Source organism: Bidens hawaiensis, unplaced genomic scaffold, assembly GCF_021521415.1.
Source record: "Bidens hawaiensis isolate Kalapana, Puna unplaced genomic scaffold, B.hawaiensis_p1.1 tig00014036_1, whole genome shotgun sequence".
NCBI classification, from domain to species: domain Eukaryota; kingdom Viridiplantae; phylum Streptophyta; class Magnoliopsida; order Asterales; family Asteraceae; genus Bidens; species Bidens hawaiensis.
The window spans coordinates 119,523-144,378 of NW_027492207.1; the positions used below are offsets into that span (position 1 = coordinate 119,523).

Consider the following 24,856-nt stretch of genomic DNA (forward strand, 5'->3'; position numbering starts at 1 on the left):
TTAAATAAACCCGCGTAACACGCGGGCTAAAAGCTAGTATTCATATATACGCTTAAGCTACATACGTGGTTGTAAAGATATGACTTAGGGCAATAAAATGTGTGGTTGTTTATACTATGCTATTATAAATGTGTGATCCGTCACCAAGTCATAAGTCATACGTGTTTAGGGTTTGCTACAACAAATATAAAAAATGAAGAACTTTTTTTAAGAGCAAATGTCATAAATAACTAATATGCTTTCTCTTTTTTTCTCATAAAAATATCTCTACATTTTTTTCCACGTTATAATCCATGTACATATTAATTATGAAAACAATTGTGACAAAGAAAATTTTAAACAATTCGGAAACGATTTACTTATCTAACACCTAGTTCACTTGATTTCTTATGTTAGTGTTTAAAAAAATTATTCAGTAATTCAAATCAAACAATATTAGTTATGATTCTTGATCACATGGTTAAAGTTAAGATCCTATGATTCAAAGAGTTTTTATGTGAGATCGATAAGTAAAATAATAAAACCAATATCATAAATTATTACAAGTTTACAACTATGATTCACGGTATTTATACCAAACTTCTAATCAAACAAGAAAACTCAATAGTATAAAGTTCTTTTTTGCATCCCTATTATTCGTAATTTTAGGATAATGTCTTTGATTTATATGAAATTAGTAATCAATTGTTTAAGCAGCCCCCCCCCCCCCCCCACCCACCCCACCTCCCACAAAAAAAATAAAAATAAATAACATGTACACAAACTTTAATGTCTAAAAGTTAATTATTGAGTGATTTTTATAGAAAAAAACATAAAGTATAATAGTTATATATAATATCACTCTCAACCCCCAACATTTAAAAAAAAACATAATTTTTTTAAACGACCAACAAACATATAATGGCCTAGATATTCTGTACATGCAAACCAATAGTAAAAATTCACCGTCACCTGACTCAATCTAGCCGTACGGAGTTGTTAAACGTCTACAAGTTATTTCCAATTTCGGGGAAAACCCAGTCCCCCGAAGGCCCACTGGTGGTAAAACTTAGACGCCTTTAAAATCAAACCAGAGATCACAAAGGTCCATATCTTCCTTCATTGAGCCAATCGTACCCTCCGAAAATGTTGTATATGAAGATCAAACCCGTATCTCCACTTAAAACCCCATATTTACTACCGCTACAAAGAAAAAAAAATTATCCATCAAAACATGGACCTTTTCTAGAAAGAATTAAATATGGGCTAAAGTGCTAAACTTTTGCATGGGCCGGACTTCCAAGAACCCAAAACCCCAACCCACTTTAGAATCCGGGTCACCCATCTTCTCTTCTTCTTCCCCAAGTCACTTCCAATCTCAATATACACTTCTGATTCACATTATTCAATCAACACAACACAAAACAAAACAAAACAAACGCAGAGAATCAATCAATCATGGAGTGTGTATTCGGAATGGTGGGCAAAGGATTCGCACTAGTGGTGGCTGACTCTTCGGCGGTCAACAGTATTTTGGTTCACAAATCAAACGAAGACAAGATCATGGTTCTTGATTCGCATAAGCTTATGGGTGCTAGTGGTGAAGCTGGTGATCGGTCAGATTCATTCTCTTCTCTTATGGGTTTACTTTTAATTTCATTATTATTATAATATAATTAGGGTAATGGGTGTTTATGATTGAATTAGGGTTTTGAGTTTCTGATCAATTAGGGCGTTTTAGAGGCTGTTTTAACAGGTTCATATTTTGGCTTATTGAATTAGTAATCGGCTGTCGGTTTTTGGTTCGATTCGGTTAATTTCGATTAATGGAGGTGTTATAAATGCTAGCGATATATGAAACTGAATGGTTCGGTTTTTTTAATTTCGGTTCACAGAGGGTATAAATAAACAGATAATGTTAATGTTTGGTTTGGTTTTGTTGGTTTTTGGTTCGTTTCGGTTATAACCGAAACCAAGCTTGGGATAAAGTTTTTGCTTAGTAATACATGAAATTGAGGTTTTAAAGGCTAGCAATATATGAAAATTGAAGGGCTTGTTTTTTTTTATTATGGTTCACCGAGGGTAGAAAAAAACAGATAATATTAATATTTGGTTTGGTTATTGCTCACATCATAGTTTTTGTGCTACATGTTTACTGTTTAGAAAACTTATTTTGCAGGTTTTGTGTTATTGAATATGAAACTAATTTGTTGTGTTTAGTGTTTTAGTGATTTGATTTGGTTTGCAGAAATTGAATGTGATGGTATTTATGTCCATTGTTTGTTTACATGTTTAAGTGAGTTTTTTTTTTTTGCTTATAAAGTATTACAGAAAGAACATATAAGATGTGTTTTTTAATATTCAAGTAATTAGTCTCATTGATATTTCTGTTTCCTTTTATAAGTTGGAAGATTACTACGGGTCATGATCTCATGTGTTTTTGGGTAAAATATGCGAAATGGTTATAGCTTGAATTTGGGCTTTGAGTGTGAAGGAAATTAGGGCTTTTGAGAGGCGAAAGAGCGTTAGCTTTGTTGAAACTGAAGCGGTTAGTTTGACCTTCTTTTTTTTAATGAAAAATAAGTGAGTCTTACACGTTAACATATTTACCTACTGACCCATGCCCCGTAACCACAAACTGGTGACCTGCATACTAGGGGTGTGTTTTTTAACCATACCAAACCCGACACGAAGCGACCTGAGACCCGAACTGACCTGAACCGGTTTAACTTCTAACCCGAACCCGAGATCAAATAGTAGGGTTGTTATTTGGGCTGAAAAACCCAAATTCAGGTGCATGCATCCCAGATTATTATAGTTTTGTGGTATATGTTTAGTTTCAAACAAAAGTTTATCAGATTTCCAATTTTGTTGTATATCATAATAATAATTTGTAATAATATATTATTCGCCTTTAGTTGATAATAATGTTATTTAAATATAAGAGTTTTGACTGCACTATACACAAAAGAATGGCAACACAAGACTGACTGACTACAAGCAAAAAAGAGCTTATATATGATGTTAAAGCGTGAATATATATATACATTATATATATTTTTAACTTGTTACCCGAATTTACCCGACCCGTTTAACTTATATATGATCTTATTTGGATCGGTTTTTGGGTCAATCTGAGCTCAAACCCGAAGAACACCCCTGCCGCGCTAAACAAAACTGATTGACTCATTAACCCAACAACATTGTATTCATGCAAATTGTTATTTAGTTCATGGAGACGAAACAATTAAAAAATTATAAAAAAAGTTAACGTAATATATACCTGTGTTCCTCAACACTCCATGGAATACCTTTCTTCTTCATATTCCCCGAATTCACAACCGATTTAGCTTGTTTTCTTACCTTCCTCCGGTAACTACCCGCTTCAGTTTATTCAATCAGCATGTAACATTTATTTTACAGTTTAGTGTTCTAGTAATTTGATTTAGTTTGCATGGATTGATTATGATGGCATTTGTTTACATATTTTGTTACATAAGACATTTCTTGATGTTTAAGTAGTTAATCTTCTTGATATTTTAGTTTTTATATTTTATTATAAGTTGGAAGATTACTTTATCAAGAGTTACATGCTATGTTACAATGGTCATGATGTAAATATTTGTTGTTTAATTTCTTGTTTTTTTGTTTTTTTATTTTTAGAGCTCAATTCACGGAGTACGTACAGAAAAATGTGGCTTTATATCAATACCGAAACAATATTCCACTGACTACCAATGCTACTGCAAATTTCATTCGTGGTGAGCTCGCCACGGCTCTGAGAAAGGTATAATTTATTTTTATTATTTTCGGGGAAAAACAATTTCATGATATGTTTTGTGTTTTGCGGTAGTTCAGTGTTTCTATCGTAATCTCTAACTATACTAGTTTAGTTATCTAACAAAAATTTCATCTTCTGAAAAATAGCTTTCACGAAATGTGTATAAATATAAAACAGTTAACGGTTTTTTATAAGGAGGTTTTATATGAGAACGGGTCAAATCGGGCTGTATTTGTTTGAACGGGTCAAAGCATCCTGAATCATTGTATTCGAATGACATTATATTTTGATTAAATCAACTTTATGTAAGCATAATTCTTTTTATCTGAACTAAATTATTATTCTTGCAGAATCCTTACCAGGTCAACATTGTGCTAGCGGGCTTTGACAAGGAAACAGGCCCGTCACTATACTTCATCGACTACATTGCAACCCTGCACAAAGTCGACAAGGCAGCGTTTGGCTACGGTTCCTACTTTGCCCTGTCCATGATGGACCGTCACTACCACCCAAACATGACTGTTGATGAAGCCATCAAGCTTGCAGACCAGTGCATTGAGGAAATTCGGTCCAGGCTTGTTGTGGCTCCTCAGAACTTTATCATCAAGATTGTGGACCAAGATGGGGGCCGCGAACACTCGTGGCGTAGGACCACAAAGGATTAAGTAAGGTTTGTAGTAATTTGAATTGTGTTTGGATTATCTTTGGTTGGTTATATTGGTGATGATTAGGGACTAAAAAGATGAATGTTGAAGGTTTGTGGTCGGTTTGGTCTTGTGATTGTTAAAGACTGTTATTATGTTATGTTAATCCTAATGGCAAACTTTGTTGTTGAGGCATGAGTTTGATTGTTGATTTTAATATTGATATTGATTTTGTGAAGAGTACAGTAATCATTAGTAAATGTTTAGTTTTTTATTTTAATAAAGCTGAATATTAAGCTTAAAAAATCATAACATAAAAGAAGTATTGCTTGGTAGACCATTTGAGAAACTAGTTATGAGTTCATCAATCCCCAGAGTCTTTTTTTCTAGTTTTTATCATTAACACATAAGCATGATTTTATCAGTTTGGGTTCTGTTTTCAGTTTAATTGGTCTCAAACCGATAGAAATAAACACCTGAACTGCGCCTCAAAACACCAGGTCCTGTAAAATTTTAAATGATTATTTCTTTAGTTTTTATGAACATCTAATTTCATTTTCTCGCAGTTTTCCACGAGATTGCAATCACGACGCAGTTTTCCGCGTTTCATGTTGAGCAAAGGATATAATCTTCATATTAACATCCTAGACGCACACAAAAAAATATAACACCTAAAAAAACATAACTATGAACATATAACACCAAAAAGAAAGCCAATTCTGATTATAAAAGGTATAGGCAAAGGCTATTAGACCCCAAATGGCTTCAAATGATATTCAAGGCTATTATCTTCATTTGTCAAGTTGATATATAATGTTATGATGCATGCCAATATGCTATAATACATAACTACTATCGATGTAAGTCAAATACCAATATCCTTCTAGGCATCTTATGTTAGAACTTTATCTTTTGGTTACACGCAATACATTTTATATAATTATACATCTAATAAGTGTAGATCATTTTTCTTTCTTTCTTTATTTTTTTTATGGAAGACTCTAGTTTTACCTACAAGATTTGGATACCAATCAAAGCAATTAAAATATTATTTTACCCCCTAACTTTTCCCCATTCTTTGTTAGAATTGCACAAACCTGTTTAAAACCCAAAAACTGGTTTGGTTTAGTCAACAAATGTCAAAATCAGTTTATGATCGGTTTTGTTCAAGTTAAACTGGTTTATTAAACAGGTTACGATCAGTTTCGGTTCATGTTTTGATCGGTTTCAATTTGGGTTTCGGCGGATAAAATTACAAACCAGTTCCAAGCCAGATTTTACATAATTGGTTTTGGTTCGGTTGTTTCGTGTGATATTAATAAAGCCGCTCTCCCCTATATTTCCGTCCGTCGTGATCTCATAATTTGTCACGTTTACGTTTGCCGGCCGTTTTCAACTTCCAACTTGTAAACACCAAACCCCAATAAATCATCAAATCATTTCATACAAACACACACTCCAACTACATAATAATAATAATAATAATAATAATAATAATAATAATAAACATCTCCATTTCATTTTTGTTTCCGTACAGATCTCGCCGGCCGGTTGTTTATTAATCTAATCTCCGACGATGAGTGTTGCCAACCCACCTGAAGAAGCTGATGCTTCCTGGGTGACGATGTACACGCTGAAAGAGCCGTACACTTTATGGGATTACTTAAACCATTCACCTCTTTGGCAAGATCGAATCTTTCATGCTCTTGCTGCTCTCTACGGCGCCGTTGCCGTTGTTGCGCTGGTAATTTTAAGTTTGTGTTGTAATTTCATCTGAATTTGTGGTATTTGATTACTAGGGTTTCTAATTGAAAGTAATAAATTATTTATGTTTGGTGTATCATGAAATTTGATAAATTAGCAGTTAGTTAGTTAGTTAGATTACCCTTCATGTAGTAATTTATTTGAAACTTATATAACCAATTTGCCATGTCAACTAGTGGTGCGGTTTTTGGCTAAAACCAAACTTATATAACCAATTTGCCATTGTTTCGGGTTTTGGAATTTTGAAACCGTTCAGTTTTGGTTTTTTGGTTTTAGGGGGTGTTTGGGATTGCATATTTTAGATCCTTATGAGTTTTATAACTTATAAGTTTTAGTGTTTGGGAAAGTTAAAGATTGTGAGCGTATAAGTCATAAGTTATAACTTTGTAACTTATAACTTATGACTTTAATAAGTCATAAGGAGGTAAAATAAGGAATCCCAAACACCCCCTTAGTTCGGTGTCGGTTTTTTGGATTTTGCCATTTGAGCTTGAAAATTTTAGGCCGAAAATAATGAATTTAGGTATAAATAATTTTGTTAAATCTTAACTAATAGACTATTATACATTTGGCCAAAAGTATTTGAGTTACATATGCATTAAATTCTTATAAATTACTTAAAGTAAAAATCTAGAAATTCGGTTCAGTTTGGATTTTTCGATTTTTATTACATGCAAAACCAAAACGAACCGTTAATTTGGTTTTTACAAAAACATAAATCCAAACTGTCGGTTTTTGTTTCGGATCAGTTTTTTCAGTTTCTTACACACCCTTTAATGTCGACTGCTCTTTAACTTTTATATAAACTTTACTATTTATATAAAACACATGTAATTAAATAACGTCCGAAAATAATTCACTTGAGAACTTTTAAATTCCATAACATATTTATTTTCATGATAATTTACATGGCTAGTTATCGATGTAAAGCACATACGAATATCCTTTTGGGCATGTTACATTACGAATTTATCTTTTAGTTACACTACACATTACACATTCTGTGTAAGTAAGCCTAATACTAAATCTAGCAAACTATTTGGTGATGTATAGATTCCGGCTTTTATCTCACAAAAACTTATAGTTTTATGTATAAGTTTTGGACATCAGTTTTTTATTCAATAGGCCTTTAAACGAACTGAACGTTTACGAACTTATAATTGAACAATATATTCTTTTCATGTTCCTTTATCAAGAAAACGGGCATGCTTGTTCTTTCAAAACCTAAACGAAAAGTTATCGTGCTGGTGAGTTTGCAGTTGCTTTTCTAGGGTTTGAACTTTGAATCATATATGGTGGTGTACCTTGCTGTGTACTGTTGTAATTTGTCTGAATTGCATTTATTCGATTTCTAGGATTTCTACTCAAAACTAACAACATTTTGTTTATCGTGTGATGAAATCTAATTTGACGTATTAGTCATGTGTTCTGCTACTCGTATAGATGATATACAAGGGTCTAATTGATAAATTGCAGCAGGATTTTAATTTTGATTTGGATAATGTCTGATTATTGCAGGTACAATTAGTTAGGATACAACAAAGAGTTCCTGAATATGGTTGGACTACCCAGAAGGTCTTTCATTTTCTGAATATCTTGGTTAATGGGGGTCTGTATATTTCTTTTATTATTTGTTTTAATAAAAAAAATGCATTTTTTTAACTTTTTTTCTTTATATATACTGAATTTTAATCATGTTATTATTGCAGCTAGATGTTTGACATTTTTCGTCCGTCGCGATATCGAACAGTTAACACCTGAGGTTAGAAATACTTTTAAGTTAATATTGCACTAATGTAATTTGTAATCATATGTATTAAATGGAATAATTATTTATGAATATATGTTTTATATTTCAGATTTCACAACATATGTTGCTTGATTTGCCAAGTCTTGTATTTTTCACTACATATGCTCTCCTGGTCTTATTTTGGGCAGAAATATATTACCAGGTTTAAATATTATAATATTTTTTGGTTTCTTTTTGGTGTTAATATTGATGATTAAAGTTATGAATATTTGATAGGCAAGAGGCGTCTCAACTGACAGTCTCAGACCAGGTTTCTTTGCAATCAATGCAATTGTTTATGCAATTCAGGTAATAGTTTTAATAAACTTATGACAATTATAACCTTAATATGATATTACTTTGTTACAATTTCTTTTATAAATGACAATCATATTAACCCTAAGCAAGTCCTATTATTTGTTTACAGATTATTCTGTGGTTAGTAATCTGGTGGAAACCTATTGATATCTTGGTGATTCTGTCAAAGGTTTTCTTTGCAGGTATTTTTTTAATCTGGTTAAATGGCAATATTTTACAGTTGAAAACCGTATGTTCTTTTTTTTTCAGCTAAATTTCTCTCTGTTTCTTTTTTTAGGGGTCTCTTTATTCGCAGCCTTGGGCTTTCTTGTGTATGGAGGAAGGTATTTTTTTTTACTTTTTTTTTTGTTATAGAAGTTAAAGAAAAGGAGAATTTGCAACAATAATATAATCTTTTTTTTATCACATATTTATGCAGGCTATTTCTAATGCTGCAGCGGTTTCCTGTGGAATCTATAGGCCGTCGAAAGAAGTTACATGAGGTATGTGTGTAAATGTGTATTATAATTTGTTAAATCTGACCCAGATAGGATTAGAGGTGGAAAGATGGTGGGTTGGTTGATCCGTCAATACGGGTTCGGGCCAAAGAAGTTATCTTTTTGTGAGTTAAATTTGAAATAGGTCGGTTTGATCGCAAATACATTGTTTTTTCAGTTATAATATATCATCATCGTACTCAGTATATCCCACCAATAGCAATGCTATGGTAGGGTCTGAGGAGGGTAAGATGTAGACAGCCTTACCTCTATCCCATAGGGATAGAGAGGCTGCTTCCGGTGAGACCCCCGGCTCGATAGTAGTTTTGCATCAAGCCTTGGACATAAGGCACATAGCACTCATGTGCCCTTGTCTTTCGGCTATCAACGCCACCACATGATGCCTGATTAACCTTCCGCCACTTTTAACGTTATTTTCACGAGATTAGTAAAATAACGTCAAAATTAGTGCACTTTTACTTTTGCCCACCCGAGGGTTCACACATATATACATTATATGCGCGCACCGCAAGCAGGGCGTTTTTTCAGTTATAATATATATATATATATATATATATATATATATAGGATAAGGATCCTAAGAGAACCCTTTACAAATTGAGAACTTTGAGAACCATTTTGAACCACTAAAAACACCTTTAAAAAAATATTTAAAAAAATCATAAAACAAAAAATAACAAAAATTTTTAAAAAGTAAAAAAACCATAATTCTTATATTTCATTCCGGTTTCATTAAAAAAATATAAAAAATAAATAAAAAAAACAAAAAAAAACGTTGTATTATACACATGTGTAATTTTATTTAATCTTTAGTTACGTAATATACACATATGTACACTATCATTTATCTTAAATTATACACGTGTATAAAAAAATCATGTAAATGTACATATATGTATATATTATACATATGTGTATACAATTTGGCTAAACCGAGTTTTTTTTTATGAAACCGGGATGTTAAAATAAGAATTTTGGTTTTTTTACTTTTTTCATTTTTGTGTTTTTTTTATTTTATGATTTTTTTTATTTTAAGGTTTTTTGTGGTCCAAAATGGTTCTCATAGTTCTCAATTTCAAAAAAGTTCTCTCATGATCCTGATCCTATATATATATATACATGATTATGGTTTACAAAATCAACAATAACAGTAACAATCTAAACCATTTGTAACCTGTGTAAATAAATTACAATCCTGATTGAGCTGTATATAATAAGTATGTAATATTTTGTGTATTTAACTGTGCAGGTTGGCTACGTGACAGCAATTTGCTGTGCATGTTTTCTTGTGAGATGTATCATGGTGAGGGCCTTTGTCTTTTATATTTTATAAACGAACAGCCTTTCATATGTTCTGATCATAAATCAAAATTAAAATGTCGTCTTTTAGATGGGTTTTAATGCATTCAACGAAGGTGCCAACCTGGACATGCTGGAGCATCCTGTTCTAAACTTTATCTACTACTTGGTAAGCATCTTTCACTCCTTCGATCTTGGTTAAACTCTTTCTTTTATAAATTTTTATCTTTGCTTTTGACAGTTGGTGGAGATACTACTGTCTTCTCTAGTTCTGTATATTTTGAGGAAACTGCCACCGAAGCGTGGGATCATACAATATCATGCTATTGGATAAGAGATGACATGAAGCTTCATTCTTGTGTTTTAATGGAGTTGAAAAGATTTGATAACCCTTGATAACAAACAAGGGCTTTTGGAGTATATGTTCATTGTAGTAATCTATACATTTTGTGAAATATGTCAAGTCTTTAGTGAGTTCTTATACAGAGGGACACTGAATCTTTATGTGGATTAAATTATTTTATTCTTATTTAACTTAATTAATTAAGTGAAATTATCTGGCCCTGTTACTACTACTACTACTGGATATGGTTAACCTATTTTTTCATTGGTAAATCTCCTGCTATTATGTTTTTAAACGAAAATAACTATTATGCAAATGTTGATTATAAGTTTGTAGCCTTAGGTAACTATTTTTTATTTATATATGTATAATTATGTTTTGTATCTTGCGTGATTATGCATTTGTTGATTATAAGTTTACTTACGTGGCTATATACATATGTTGCGTAATTATACGGATGTATATGCCCTCGTGAGGGAACTGCGGTTTTCGTCTATATGGTTTGTCCAAATCTGCGTTTTAGTCCAATAGTTTCAAATTTGTGATTTTCGTTCATGTAATTTCATTTAACTTGCAATTAAAATTGAATTCACTAATTCTGTTTAAGTTTGGTCGTTAAACCCATAAGCGTGTCATCCACATGATGGGCAATTTTGTCCCTTTTCCCCCAAATACACCCTAGCCCCTCACATGAGGGGGCTTGCGAATTAGAACTGAGTTTTGTTGGGGAGAAAAAGGACAAAACTGCCCCTCACGCGAGGGGCACGCTAATGAGTTTATTGATCAAACTTAACGGTGTTAATAAATTCGGGTTTAATTGCAGGTGAAATGAAACCACAAGAACGAAAATAGCAAATTTAAAACTATTAGATTAAAACCGCAGATTTGGACAAACCACATGGACGAGCACCGCAGTTTACTCTACCCTCGTTAAAAATATACACGCCAACACAAGAAAAACTAACTTCTTACGATAACCGACCATATGCATTAACTGTTTAGTAATCGCTAATACGTTCATTTATGCAACTTGAATAATTAGACCACCATAGGTTTTCCTAATTGTTGGCAGCAATGGAACCAAAAGTAAGTCGCCATTAAAACCGACATCGAATCTTCTACAACATTTTCTTTGGTCCAAATGCTAAATTTCATCGTATTTTTGCAACCCTAGTCCTGCTCCTTTTATGTGTACTTTTTTTAAACGACTAAATTTTTTGCACTCTATCGAATTTGAATCCATGACCTCTTATTTTACACCTTAACCACCTCACGAAAGTGGGAATGACCCTTTTATATGTACTAGTTGGTTGTATTTGTTATAAACCACATTCCAAATTATAGATTTTATATGAAACACAAATAATTTATTTTATCGTTTCTTTTATATATATATATATTTTAAAATAAAAATAAAACTAAAAATAACTAGAAATTCAGCTGCATATAAAACACACACATTTAAAACATGTTGCCTATAATAGAGGATACCTCATTTGAGCTTTGCCCAAAAGGTTTAGGCTAAACATATCAACACCTCCTAGATTTGGACCAGATTGGTTTGGTTTCGGTCAACGTAAGTCAAAACCCGGGTTCTAGTCTAAACCAATTATGATTTCGGTTTTTAAGAATAAGAAAGAGAATCTGAAATGGTAGGAACCGGTTCAAATCAATTTCAAACTGATTTCAACAGCTATGAAATGGAACGGACTATGTAGCGGTTTCAAACAAATAACCAACCAGACATAATTACATAAAACATTTTTTTTTTTATTATAATAGTAAACACATTAAACAAGTCAACCATAAACCTCTCAGAATCATATAACATACGACTCGTTTAGCTACACATTCTCGAGTTCAACCCAAACTCAAAGCTTAGTTTTAAGCTTTTAATCCACTTGTCTTAATTAAAACATCATTAATTAATCCTTAAAATCCTTTGCCCAAACAATGTTTTGTCCGATTCTAATAATCACACAATGTCACACATCAAGATTCTGTCTTATTAGATGCTTATATTGTACTTTATTTCCTCGTGGGAGATTACATTAAATTACATTATCATCATCATTTACAGCCAACTATTTTGTCTCATGTTTTGGACATTACTTCTGTCGGCTGTCTTTTTTTTTTCATTTTTTGTAAATGACGACTTTCTTGTGTGTCAGGTTATCGCACTCTTTAATTTGAAAAGTCTCGTTGTTTCACCCTGGTCAGATTATGTTGTCTTAATCGGGCCCACAATGACTTTAAAATTTTTATTGAGTGTTTCTTATGAAATCATAACACCGGCTGCCCCTTAACAATTGTTCTACCACCCACAAGAGCAGCACTTTTTGACGTAACACACGATGGGACTAAGGCTCTTAATTCAAACTTATAACTCAAGTTCTTTATTACCAAAAATCACCCAAATTATTATAAGTGAGAATGCCACTAGTCACATTATTGACCCATAATTTTGTCTTCACAATTTCAAAGGTCCAATTTATTGGCATTTTGCATTCGTGTTCTTGATCAGTCAATCATTCATATCTCCGGTATATTCGGTTGTCTGTAAGTAATATTCACTCAAATCACTATATTGTTGTTGTTTCTCTTTCAGACATTTCATCGAACACCTGTCAGGCACTCATTTGTTCTTCGATTTCACCTCTTTTTTCACTTGAATTGCTTCTTGTTTTCTTCTGATTACACATCTGATCATCTGGCTTTTCCTTCTTTACTTGATATTTAGTGATATTTCACATTTAATGTCTTAAACTTCTTTCTGACATTTCATCAAACACCTGGTGGGCACTTGTTTAGTTCTTAAATTTGAACTTTTTTTTACTTGAATTGCTTCTTGTTTTGTTTTAATCAGCCTCCTGGTTCTCTAATCATCTGCGTTTTCGTTCTTTACTCGAGATCTCATTCAAACAGTTGTGAAATTTTAATATTTCTTCAAGAAAGTTATAAGCAATGAAAGGAAAATTTGGGTCATCAGGGACTTATTTTTCGTTAAATACCGGAGCCAAGATTCCGGCCATCGGGCTCGGAACCTGGCAAAGCGGTGGCGATTTCTGCGCCGAGGCAGTTAAAACCGCTTTATCCGTGGGATACCGTCATATAGATTGTGCACACTTGTACGGAAACGAGGCTGTGGTCGGTGAAGCTTTAACCGAGTTCTTGAAAGGTTCGATAAAAAGAGAGGATCTTTTTTTGACCTCCAAGATTTACTGTACCATGAATTCAATTAACAAGATTGAAAATTCGGTTCGGGTTTCGCTTAAGAATCTTGGGGTGTCATATTTGGATCTTTATTTGATGCACTGGCCCGAAAGCTCGGCTTTTGGTGATGCAACTGACCCGCCTGCGAATTCGGGCTCTGAATATAGACAGTTTTTGAGTAAGTTGAAAACCGCGTGGAAAATGATGGAACGGTTGGTTGAATTGGGCCTCGTTCGAGCTGTTGGAGTTAGTAATTTTAATATTCAGCAGATGAAAGAACTGCTCAAATTTGCTAAAATTGTGCCCGCGGTTAATCAGGTTGGATTATAAGTTTGTAGAATTTTGATTATTTTTTTGATGCATCGTTGCATACAACCTCTTGAATCTTATTATTGAATTTTGATTATTCTTGTTAATAATTCTGTTTAAGATAAATTATAATAAAAATATTCCTTGCTTATAAAAAAGTAAAAAAATGTTAGCGGGTCAAACCAACTCACACCGGCGGCTGGCCTGTTTGACCCGTATTTAAAATGTCCCATTCCAACAAGAAGCTGCTTTTAGTCTTTTGACCCATTACCGAACCCATTCATGAGTCCTCTTCCCACCTCCAGATTTACCTTGCTTTCAAAAATTGAAAAAATGTTAACGGGTCAACCCAACTCACCCTAACCTGTTTCGCCCGTATATAAGCTGACCTGTTTCAACCGAAAGCTATTTTGACCCATTCATGATTCATCTTGCAATCTCAAGATTTTCCTTGCTAATAAAAAAGTGAATAAATGTTAGCGGGTCAACCCTACTCGCCCTGGCCCGTTTGACCCGTATTTGAAATGACCCGTTTCAACCTTTAGCTGTTTTGACCCTTTACATAACCCAATGAATCTTTTGGTATTTCAGGTGGAATTACATCCATTTTGGAGGCAAGATGAACTTGTAAAATTCTGTCAGTCCAAAAATATGCATGTATCTGCTCACACGCCTTTAGGGGTACCGACTTCAGCCCCTAAACCATCTGAAAGTGGATCAAGTGAAGAAGATGAACCAGGAACACCCCGTATATCATTTAGGCGGTCCAGATCAGTTCACGGACCAATGCTCAAACTTTCAGTTGTTGCAAAGATAGCTGACCGACATAAAAAGACTCCCGAACAGGTACATTTCACCTATTGATTTTGAAAATAAAATAAAATAAAAAACTAATATACTTTCTTATTTTTATAAAAAAAAATCTTACAACCTAATTTTGGTATACCAAATAAGTACATGAAATAGTCACTAAATTATTTTTTGTATGTTAAAGTTCTTAAACTTGTCTGAAATGCACGAGTTTTTTTAAATAATAACTGGTTAACTCTTAACTTGGTTTTAATTTGATAAAGAGACTCAACAATTTAAAAATATTGTACTAACCAATTAAAAGTTAACAAGTCATTTAAATTTTTTTTTCATAAAGTATTGCATTTTAGACAAGTTTAGGGGCATTAATATACAAAATAAATTTAGTTATTTTTTCATGTATTTTTTAGAAGTTTTGAGATTTTAATGTACCAAAAACAATTAAGTATATTGGTTGTTATGGTAAGAATTTCAAGAGAATATATTAATTATCTGAAGTGTCATAGGCTTAATCTTGCATGTCATCATCATCATCATCGTACTCAGTATTTCCCACCAATAGCAAAGCTATGGTAGGGTCTGAGGAGGGTAAGATGTAAACAGCCTTACCTCTACCCCATAGGGATAGAGAGGCTGCTTCCGGTGAGACCCCCGGCTCGATAGTAGTTTTGCATCAAGCCTTGGACATAAGGCACATAGCACTCAATCATCGGGACACCGGCTGATCGGTGCATGTACCCTTGTCTTTCGGCTATCAACGCCACCACATGATGCCTGATTAACCTTCCGCTACTTTTAACGTTATTTTCACGAGATTAGTAAAATAACGTCAAAATTAGTGCAATTTCACTTTTGCCCACCCGAGGGTTCACACATATATACATTATATGCGCGCACCGCAAGCAGGGCTTGCTTAATCTTGCATGTGTAATTACAAATTTACCCTTCACCTGCAGGTTATTTTGCGCTGGGGTCTCCAAAGAGGAACAAGTGTGCTTCCGTGCAGTGTAAAACCCGAGAGGATAAGACAAAATGTAGACATATATAACTGGAGTTTATCAGACGACGAGTATCAACGGTTGAACCAAATAGAACCGCAAGTGTGTCTGTTTGGAAATGGTCCGTTGGACACCATATCAGAGGACCATGGTTCGGTCTTTGGAAGCGGTCCACTTCAAGCGGTTCATGAATCCGAAGATGATATCGAGTTCAACTCATGAGCAATGGTGGCAGGTGCTATTTATATGCATTTAAATATTTTGATTTTGATGTATGTTATTGTAATTTTATGTCTCTTTGGGTGATTTAAGTCTTCTTTGGATCAAAGTGTGTTCTAAAGATTTTTGTCATGTATAAAAGTGCTTGTTGAACATTGTTGATAATGATGGATTGTATTTTATTTATTTAATTTTGTATGTTTTTTTGTCAAAATTAGATAAAATAGTCAAACATTGACTTTTATTCCACACTACTTTTTAATTATATATATATATATATAGGAAAAAATGTTTCGAACCATCAAAGCGTCAAACTGAATTGTTTTAATACCGATCCAACCAACCAGGCCGGTTTGCTTAACCATGTACAGGAATCGTATTTAGTGATTCAACATTTAACTTCCAGCAAAATCTGCTAAAGCTTTTTATAGTATGTAATAGCTAAAACTTACATCAAAACAGGGTTTAATGTTTTGATTCACGGTTTGAAACTTGGACATTCAGCAGTGACTCATATCAAGCTTTTAACTGGCTGATCTTAAGCAGCTCGAATCTTTACACCCCTAATCAAAATGATCACTAAATCCATGAAGATTCAGGTTCTAAACAGTGTTCAAGACTAGAAGAAACAAGCATACAGAATGTTCAAACTTTAAAGATACTTAAAATATAAAGATCAACAACTTTGAAAGATAAAAAATACAATATATGCATTGTAAACAGTCTGTTGCAATTTGTGATCATTGTGAGACTAGTTGATGATCTCTACCATATTAGCGATGGATTGATTATCACTCATCTTAGTGAAACGGCTATTTGTGTACATTTTGAAGATACCTTGACGGGTACGGCAAACGGGCCTGCCCAGTATCCATTCCTTAACACTCATTCAATATCCACAACAATATAAAAGTAAAACAAAACCCGAAAAACAAAACCAGTACATTTTGAAGATACCTTGACGGGTACGGCAAACGGGCCTGCCCAGTATCCATTCCTTAACACTCATTCAATATCCACAACAATATAAAAGTAAAACAAAACCCGAAAAACAGATTCACTATGCATTTATACATAATATTCAGATACATCATGTCTGCAAAAAGTTCAACTAAAAGTCTAAAAGTAGCATCAAACGAAATTACAAAATAGCCAAAAAGCCGGTCATCCTAGTAGCTAATTTCTTTGCTGAAATCATTACAATATAAGATCTTTACTTTGGTCCCATCAAAATCTAACATGATAGATCATAAACAATGACCGAAACTTTCTAAAAATGGGATCTTTAAGAATTTACTTTGTAGCCGGGTGTGAACCCGGATCATCAATCATAGCAGATTGCACAATACATACCTATTGAATTTACATCTGGTTTAATTCTGTACTTTGCAGTCAAACTCGAAAATGTCTTGGTTAAAACTCAGGCTCTTGCTTCATATACATCATTCTCTGAAAGTATCAAGACAGATAATTCAAAACAAGAAAAAGATTTGACCAGTTTGACCCAAACCCATTCTGTCCATAAATAAAATGTCGTTACCTGGTTTGTAGGACTATGAGGTAGAATATTATGAGCAAGATCTTCGTTTAGTGATACATGAAATGGAGGCCCTGGCACATACCTCATGCTGCATTTGAAAATAATAATAATTATAATAATAATATTATCATATTAGCAACAATAAAACTAAAATTTTGAATAGTAAGTGAATGGACATCTCCATTACTTGTTTAAAATGGCGGTTATATTGTCCTTCGTGTGGCTGAAGAGGTTAAGGTTGTCTTGTAGCTGCTCGTAAAACAAATTGTCGGATAAATATACAAAAATAGGTTAGATAGTGATTCTTTTAACATATATATTTTAAAAGAACAGAAATTTACTTACTTTCATTGAAGAAATATTAGCTGAGATCTGACCATGAAGTTGTTTGTTTTGTTCAACTAATTGCTTTATAGAACCACATAATGCTGCATCAATGAGTAGAAATTATTCTGACATGTCTATAGATTTATGAGTATTTTTGTAATTTAACATATATTTAATCATGTAAATGTGAAAATAATTACCTTCAAAAGTATTATCGTCAATCTGGTCCCGATTATTCATGGCAACGGAAAATGGAGCTACATCCAGTTTTGGAACTGATGAAATACTTGGTTTTGATGATGATACAACCAAACCATCCTGAAAACATATAATAATCAGAATCATATGTTTTTATTAACTCAACCGACCTAAACACATTCTTTCTGCATAATTACCTTGTTATCCTTGTCTTTTAACCTTTTCGCCATATGTGGTTCATCTGGTTTCTTTCGTTTTCGCTGTCAAAAATCTCATCTTGTTAAACCATTTTTACTGCCAAAAATTCAAAATCACCACTAGATTGTAATAATATTTTTTTTTGGGTTGGAGCCGCTTACCGCCAACCACCTGCACCTCATGGCAACATCACGAACAGTTTTATCATTCAATGTTGCTGCAATCTTGATATACCTCATGATACTAGATTCATCCGCAAATCTACATACATTGTTAAAAGGTTACATATATATAAATTTAAAAAAAAAATAGCATAAAGACCACATTGGTAATGAATTGTAACACTAATTACATATATTTACAAGATGCATGTCTTGTTATTTGAACTGCAATAATTCCAACCGACAAACCTAAGCAGTTAATGCAGCAAAATATCGTTTATTGGTCAAGGACCGATATTTAAGATATCAGTTATGGCGGTGGGATATCGGTAATTTTAATATCATCCAGCATTTATATATATAGCAATTTAACACTAACAATTCAGTATGCTATCCTACCATTAACAAACTAACCTTTTGCAACTTACAAAACACTAATAATTGTAGCAAGAACTTATTAAGACTTAAAACACTAACAATTGACAATTAAGACTTAAAAAAATAATACCAGGAAAATCGGTGATAGATTGGTCAATATCGGTGATATTATAGGGACCGACATCCTGCTAGAGGTCTGATAACCGCAATAGCACCGATATCACAAATTATGTGACTTTGTAAATTAAGCATATATTAACATTAGTATATACAAATTTGGAACAAAAATCATACCTGGAAAGACCTTCATTCAACTTATTTTGTTCTTCAACAGACCACTCAACAGCCAAACCTGCATCATGCTTCAACCCTGAAACCGAATCACTGAAAACAGTACCACAAGAACTCCCATATTGTGTAAATCCTGATAAATTGTTGTTTAATGTACTGGATTTCCCTAAAAGTCTTGTGCTTGTTGTTGCTGTACTATTAACTGGATAATAATGATTCATCATAATCATCTCAGATGTGCTGACTACACCACCCGATCGGAACGAAATCGTGTCCTGATTCATCATTCAAAACTGCAAGTTCACATCCTACCAAATTAAATCCCTAGATTCCTTAATCCACAACTAGGGGTGCAAACGAGCCGAACCGCTCGAGAGCCACTCAAGATCGGATCAATAAAAAGCATGAAACAAGCTGAGCTTTTTCGAGCTCAAGCCGAGCATGAGCCTCAAATAAATCTTGTTTAGTTATTGAGCCCAAGCTCGAGCCTTAAATGGGAGGCCCATTAGGCTCATCGAGCCTTAACGAGCGTTGTGTATTTTATAGTTTTACCTCTTCCGGATTTCTATACATTAACTTCACATTACACAGCTAACCTTTGGTTGTTTAAGTACAACACGAGCTCGTGCCAAACTTTGCCTAGTGCCCTAGTTTATGGTTTTTCTAAAAATATATAAAAATAATTAAAAACATATATAAATTAATTACAAAATTAATAAACAAGCTGAGTTCGACCTGAGCCCTAGCTTGAGAAAACGACTCACTAGCTAAGCTCGAGCTTTAACTAAAAAATTTTTAAAAACTTGAAACGAGACGAGCTCGAGCTCTCGTAAGTTAACCTGAGCCTAGTCGAGCCCGGGCTCGTTTACTCCCCTATCCACAACAAAACCACATAATAATAATCAAATTATGTTACGGACTGAAAGCATTGCAAGGTATGGGACTTGTCCCACATCGGTTGTATGGGCAACTGATGTGGGGTTTATAAGCCAAATGGGTTCCCTCACCTATCAGACTAGTCTTTTGAGTTGAGTTCTTCTGTTTGGCTTGTAACATTGGTATCAGAGCCAACCTCGGAGTGGTGGCCTGGAGGAAGCGCCGTGACCAACGAGGACGTTGGCCCTTGAGGAGGATGCATTGTTACGGACTGAAACCATTGCAAGGTATGGGACTTGTCCCACATCGGTTGTATGGGCAACTGATGTGGGGTTTATAAGCCAAATGGGTTCCCTCACCTATCAGACTAGTTTTTTGGGTTGAGTTCTTCTGTTTGACTTGTAACATTTGGGGGTCATGTCATATCAAAGGATGGGGTAAAGACGGACCCGGCTAAGATCGAAGCGGTGCGACAATGGCCTGTCCCAAAAACAATTAAACAACTTCGGGGGTTCTTGGGGTTGGCCGGTTATTACCGTCGGTTTATTCGAGCCTTTGGAATGATTGCTAAACCACTCACGGAGCTGTTAAAGAAGGATGCATTGTTACGGACTGAAAGCATTGCAAGGTATGGGACTTGTCCCACATCGGTTGTATGGGCAACTGATGTGGGGTTTATAAGCCAAATGGGTTCCCTCACCTATCAGACTAGTCTTTTGGACATAAGACACATAACACTCAATCATCGGGGCACCGGCTGATTGGTGCATGTGCCCTTGTCTTTCGGCTATCAACGCCACCACATGATGCCTGATTAACCTTCCGCCACTTTTAACGTTATTTTCACTTGATTAGTAAAATAACGTAAAAATTAGTGCAATTTTACTTTTGCCCACCCAAGGGTTCACACATATATATAGCAATTTAACACTAACAATTCAGTATACTATCCTACCATTAACAAACTAACCTTTTGCAACTTACAAAACACTAATAATTGTAGCAAGAACTTATTAAGACTTAAAACACTAACAATTGACAATTAAGACTTAAAAAAATAATACCAGGAAAATCGGTGATATATTGGTCAATATCGGTGATATTATAGGGACCGACATCCTGCTAGAGGTCTGATAACCGCAATAGCACCGATATCACAAATTATGTGACTTTGTAAATTAAGCATATATTAACATTAGTATATACAAATTTGGAACAAAAATCATACCTGGAAAGACCTTCATTCAACTTATTTTGTTCTTCAACAGACCACTCAACAGCCAAACCTGCATCATGCTTCAACCCTGAAACCGAATCACTGAAAACAGTACCACAAGAACTCCCATATTGTGTAAATCCTGATAAATTGTTGTTTAATGTACTGGATTTCCCTAAAAGTCTTGTGCTTGTTGTTGCTGTACTATTAACTGGATAATAATGATTCATCATAATCATCTCAGATGTGCTGACTACACCACCCGATCGGAACGAAATCGTGTGCTGATTCATCATTCAAAACTGCAAGTTCACATCCTACCAAATTAAATCCCTAGATTCCTTAATCCACAACTAGGGGTGCAAACGAGCCGAACCGCTCGAGAGCCACTCAAGATCGGATCAATAAAAAGCATGAAACAAGCTGAGCTTTTTCGAGCTCAAGCCGAGCATGAGCCTCAAATAAATCTTGTTTAGTTATTGAGCCCAAGCTCGAGCCTTAAATGGGAGGCCCATTAGGCTCATCGAGCCTTAACGAGCGTTGTGTATTTTATAGTTTTACCTCTTCCGGATTTCTATACATTAACTTCACATTACACAGCTAACCTTTGGTTGTTTAAGTACAACACGAGCTCGTGCCAAACTTTGCCTAGTGCCCTAGTTTATGGTTTTTCTAAAAATATATAAAAATAATTAAAAACATATATAAATTAATTACAAAATTAATAAACAAGCTGAGTTCGACCTGAGCCCTAGCTTGAGAAAACGACTCACTAGCTAAGCTCGAGCTTTAACTAAAAAATTTTTAAAAACTTGAAACGAGACGAGCTCGAGCTCTCGTAAGTTAACCTGAGCCTAGTCGAGCCCGGGCTCGTTTACTCCCCTATCCACAACAAAACCACATAATAATAATCAAATTATGTTACGGACTGAAAGCATTGCAAGGTATGGGACTTGTCCCACATCGGTTGTATGAGCAACTGATGTGGGGTTTATAAGCCAAATGGGTTCCCTCACCTATCAGACTAGTCTTTTGGGTTGAGTTCTTCTGTTTGGCTTGTAACATTGGTATCAGAGCCAACCTCGGAGTGGTGGCCTGGAGGAAGCGCCGTGACCAACGTGGCCGTGACCAACGAGGACGTTGGCCCTTGAGGAGGATGCATTGTTACGGACTGAAAGCATTGCAAGGTATGGGACTTGTCCCACATCGGTTGTATGGGCAACTGATGTGGGGTTTATAAGCCAAATGGGTTCCCTCACCTATCAGACTAGTCTTTTGGGTTGAGTTCTTCTGTTTGGCTTGTAACATTTGGGGGTCATGTCATATCAAAGGATGGGGTAAAGACGGACCCGGCTAAGATCGAAGCGGTGCGACAATGGCCTGTCCCAAAAACAATTAAACAACTTCGGGGTGGTGGCCTGGAGGAAGCGCCGTGACCAACGTGGCCGTGACCAACGAGGACGTTGGCCCTTGAGGAGGATGCATTGTTACGGACTGAAAGCATTGCAAGGTATGGGACTTGTCCCACATCGGTTGTATGGGCAACTGATGTGGGGTTTATAAGCCAAATGGGTTCCCTCACCTATCAGACTAGTCTTTTGGGTTGAGTTCTTCTGTTTGGCTTGTAACATTTGGGGGTCATGTCATATCAAAGGATGGGGTAAAGACGGACCCGGCTAAGATCGAAGCGGTGCGACAATGGCCTGTCCCAAAAACAATTAAACAACTTCGGGGGTTCTTGGGGTTGGCCGGTTATTACCGTCGGTTTATTCGAGCCTTTGGAATGATTGCTAAACCACTCACGGAGCTGTTAAAGAAGGACGCATTTAAGTGGAATCCTGAGGCCCAAGATGCGTTTGAACGACTCAAGGGAGCGCTTTCTTCAGCCCCGGTTTTGGCGCTACCAGACCCCACAAAACAGTTTATAGTTGAAACCGATGCATCAGCCGGGGGAGTAGGGGCGGTTCTGATGCAAGATCGCCACCCGTTATCCTTCTTGAGTCGAGCTTTATCGCCAAGACAAAATACCCTCTCCGTCTACGAAAAAGAATTATTGGCGATTATGATGGCGGTTAAGCAGTGGCACTATTACCTCATCACAGGTCCCTTTATTATTCGCACCGATCAGAGAAGCCTCAAGCATCTCCTAACACAAAAAGTGACCACCCCCTTGCAATATAAGTGGCTCGCAAAACTGATGGGGTACGATTACTGTATCGAGTATAAGAAAGGCAAGGAAAATGTAGCAGCAGATGCCCTATCCCGAGTACAAGGGGCAAGGACACCATATTTGTGGTGGTAGATCGGCTCACGAAATATGCACACTTTATGGTGTTGGGTCACCCGTTTTCAGCTAAAGACGTGGCCAAAGTTTTCCTGGATAACGTATATAAGTTGCATGGGTGTCCCAAGTCTATCATCTCGGATCGAGATCCGATATTCCTGAGTTCCTTTTGGACCGAGTTCTTACACTTGCAAGGAGTGGAAGCCAAATTGTCTACGGCTTACCATCCGCAAACGGATGGCCAGACCGAGGTGGTGAATCGGTGTCTTGAAGGGTACTTGAGGTGTATGGTAATGGAAAGGCCACATACATGGGTCAAGTGGGTGGCGCTGGCAGAGTGGTGGTATAACACCACGTTCCATTCATCCCTAGGGCGATCTCCATTCGAGGCTCTCTATGGGTATCGTCCTCCCTTACACATCCCATATATTCCTAAGGACGCGGTGGATAAAGACGTGGACGAGGTGATGCAAGATCGAGAGGCAGCGGTAAGGTCTTGAAGCAATCTCTGTTGAAAGCTCAAAATCGTATGAAACAACAAGCGGATAAACACCGGTCAGAAAGGAATTTTGAACCAGGTATGTGGGTTTACCTTAAGCTCCAAGCATATATGCAAAATTCGTTGCGGGTTCACAAACATTCTAAGCTCACGCCTAAATATTTCGGGCCATTTTTGATCTTGGAAAGGGTGGGTGCGGTTGCATACAAGTTAGACTTACCGGAAGAAGCACACATACATCCGGTGTTTCATGTGTCATTACTCAAAGAGGCGGTGGGGCCGCCCGCTAAAGTGATTCCCTTTCCGCGGGAAGCCCGTTTTACACTTCAGCCACAAGCCGTGTTGGATATTAGGGCAGCTTTGAAGGTGTTGGTACATTGGCGAGGTCAGACGACTCAAGACGCGACATGGGAGTTCACTGATGATTTGAAGCTGCGTTTTCCAGATTTTACCGAGCTCACTTCTTGAGGACAAAAAGTGGTTAAGCGGGGAGTATTGATACGTTCTTATTTATCTTTTATTTAATTGAGTGTGGTTTGTTTGTTTTGTATTTGTCAAGGACCATTAAGGCCTTTTTCTATTGTTTGGGTTTGTTTTTCATTATGTTTGAGTATGGGGACTAATACTGTACTTGCATGGTTATTTATTTGGAATGTTAAGGCTGATCGAATCATTCAGCAAAATTAACAAATTCTTCTCCTAAACTGGTGTTTCTTCTTCCTTACGGTTCTAACCCTATCAAATTAAGACGAACCACTATTTAATATCATATATATCATAATAAGCAACAACCATAGAAACAATCTGAAATCAATTCATTCCCTTACGAAACAGTAACTGAAAACTAGCTAACCTTGAAATTGAGCAATTGAAACCTTCAAATTACATCATAAGTTGTTGGTAGAAACACTTGGAGATGAAATTG

The 24,856-nt window shown here is 35.4% G+C and overlaps 5 protein-coding genes across 6 annotated transcripts; 4 read left to right on the forward strand and 1 right to left on the reverse strand.

The window, feature by feature from the left end:
* The first annotated feature begins 1,430 nt into the window (after positions 1 to 1,430).
* On the forward strand, positions 1,431 to 4,619 carry LOC143545767 (proteasome subunit beta type-2-A-like). Its single transcript, XM_077037590.1, has 3 exons — positions 1,431 to 1,595; positions 3,643 to 3,766; positions 4,111 to 4,619. Exons 1-3 carry the CDS (start codon positions 1,438 to 1,440, stop codon positions 4,423 to 4,425), a joined length of 597 nt encoding a protein of 198 aa, XP_076893705.1. The 5' UTR covers positions 1,431 to 1,437; the 3' UTR covers positions 4,426 to 4,619.
* Positions 4,620 to 5,931: 1,312 nt separating this feature from the next.
* On the forward strand, positions 5,932 to 10,793 carry LOC143545768 (tobamovirus multiplication protein 3-like). Its single transcript, XM_077037591.1, has 11 exons — positions 5,932 to 6,148; positions 7,687 to 7,777; positions 7,878 to 7,930; positions 8,028 to 8,120; positions 8,195 to 8,266; positions 8,385 to 8,457; positions 8,553 to 8,598; positions 8,694 to 8,757; positions 10,022 to 10,075; positions 10,163 to 10,240; positions 10,313 to 10,793. Exons 1-11 carry the CDS (start codon positions 5,981 to 5,983, stop codon positions 10,403 to 10,405), a joined length of 885 nt encoding a protein of 294 aa, XP_076893706.1. The 5' UTR covers positions 5,932 to 5,980; the 3' UTR covers positions 10,406 to 10,793.
* Positions 10,794 to 13,292: 2,499 nt separating this feature from the next.
* LOC143545783 (aldo-keto reductase family 4 member C10-like) lies at positions 13,293 to 16,130 on the forward strand. Of its 2 annotated transcripts, none has more exons than XM_077037604.1 (3): positions 13,293 to 13,936; positions 14,579 to 14,782; positions 15,703 to 16,130. In XM_077037604.1, exons 1-3 carry the CDS (start codon positions 13,379 to 13,381, stop codon positions 15,964 to 15,966), a joined length of 1,026 nt encoding a protein of 341 aa, XP_076893719.1. In that variant the 5' UTR covers positions 13,293 to 13,378; the 3' UTR covers positions 15,967 to 16,130. The 2 variants fall into 2 exon arrangements, with proteins under 2 accessions (XP_076893719.1, XP_076893718.1); XM_077037603.1 differs by having other exon boundaries at positions 13,293 to 13,945; positions 14,528 to 14,782; positions 15,703 to 16,128.
* Positions 16,131 to 17,220: 1,090 nt separating this feature from the next.
* On the reverse strand, positions 17,221 to 19,355 carry LOC143545769 (uncharacterized). Its single transcript, XM_077037592.1, has 8 exons — positions 19,060 to 19,355; positions 18,388 to 18,487; positions 18,226 to 18,288; positions 18,031 to 18,148; positions 17,849 to 17,931; positions 17,691 to 17,752; positions 17,504 to 17,591; positions 17,221 to 17,412 (listed from the first exon to the last, which is right to left on the reverse strand). Exons 1-8 carry the CDS (start codon positions 19,341 to 19,343, stop codon positions 17,377 to 17,379), a joined length of 834 nt encoding a protein of 277 aa, XP_076893707.1. The 5' UTR covers positions 19,344 to 19,355; the 3' UTR covers positions 17,221 to 17,376.
* Positions 19,356 to 23,961: 4,606 nt separating this feature from the next.
* Positions 23,962 to 24,399, forward strand: LOC143545773 (uncharacterized). The gene has a single exon (XM_077037595.1). The coding sequence runs from the start codon at positions 23,962 to 23,964 to the stop codon at positions 24,397 to 24,399; it is 438 nt and encodes a 145-aa protein (XP_076893710.1).
* The last annotated feature ends 457 nt before the right edge of the window (positions 24,400 to 24,856 follow it).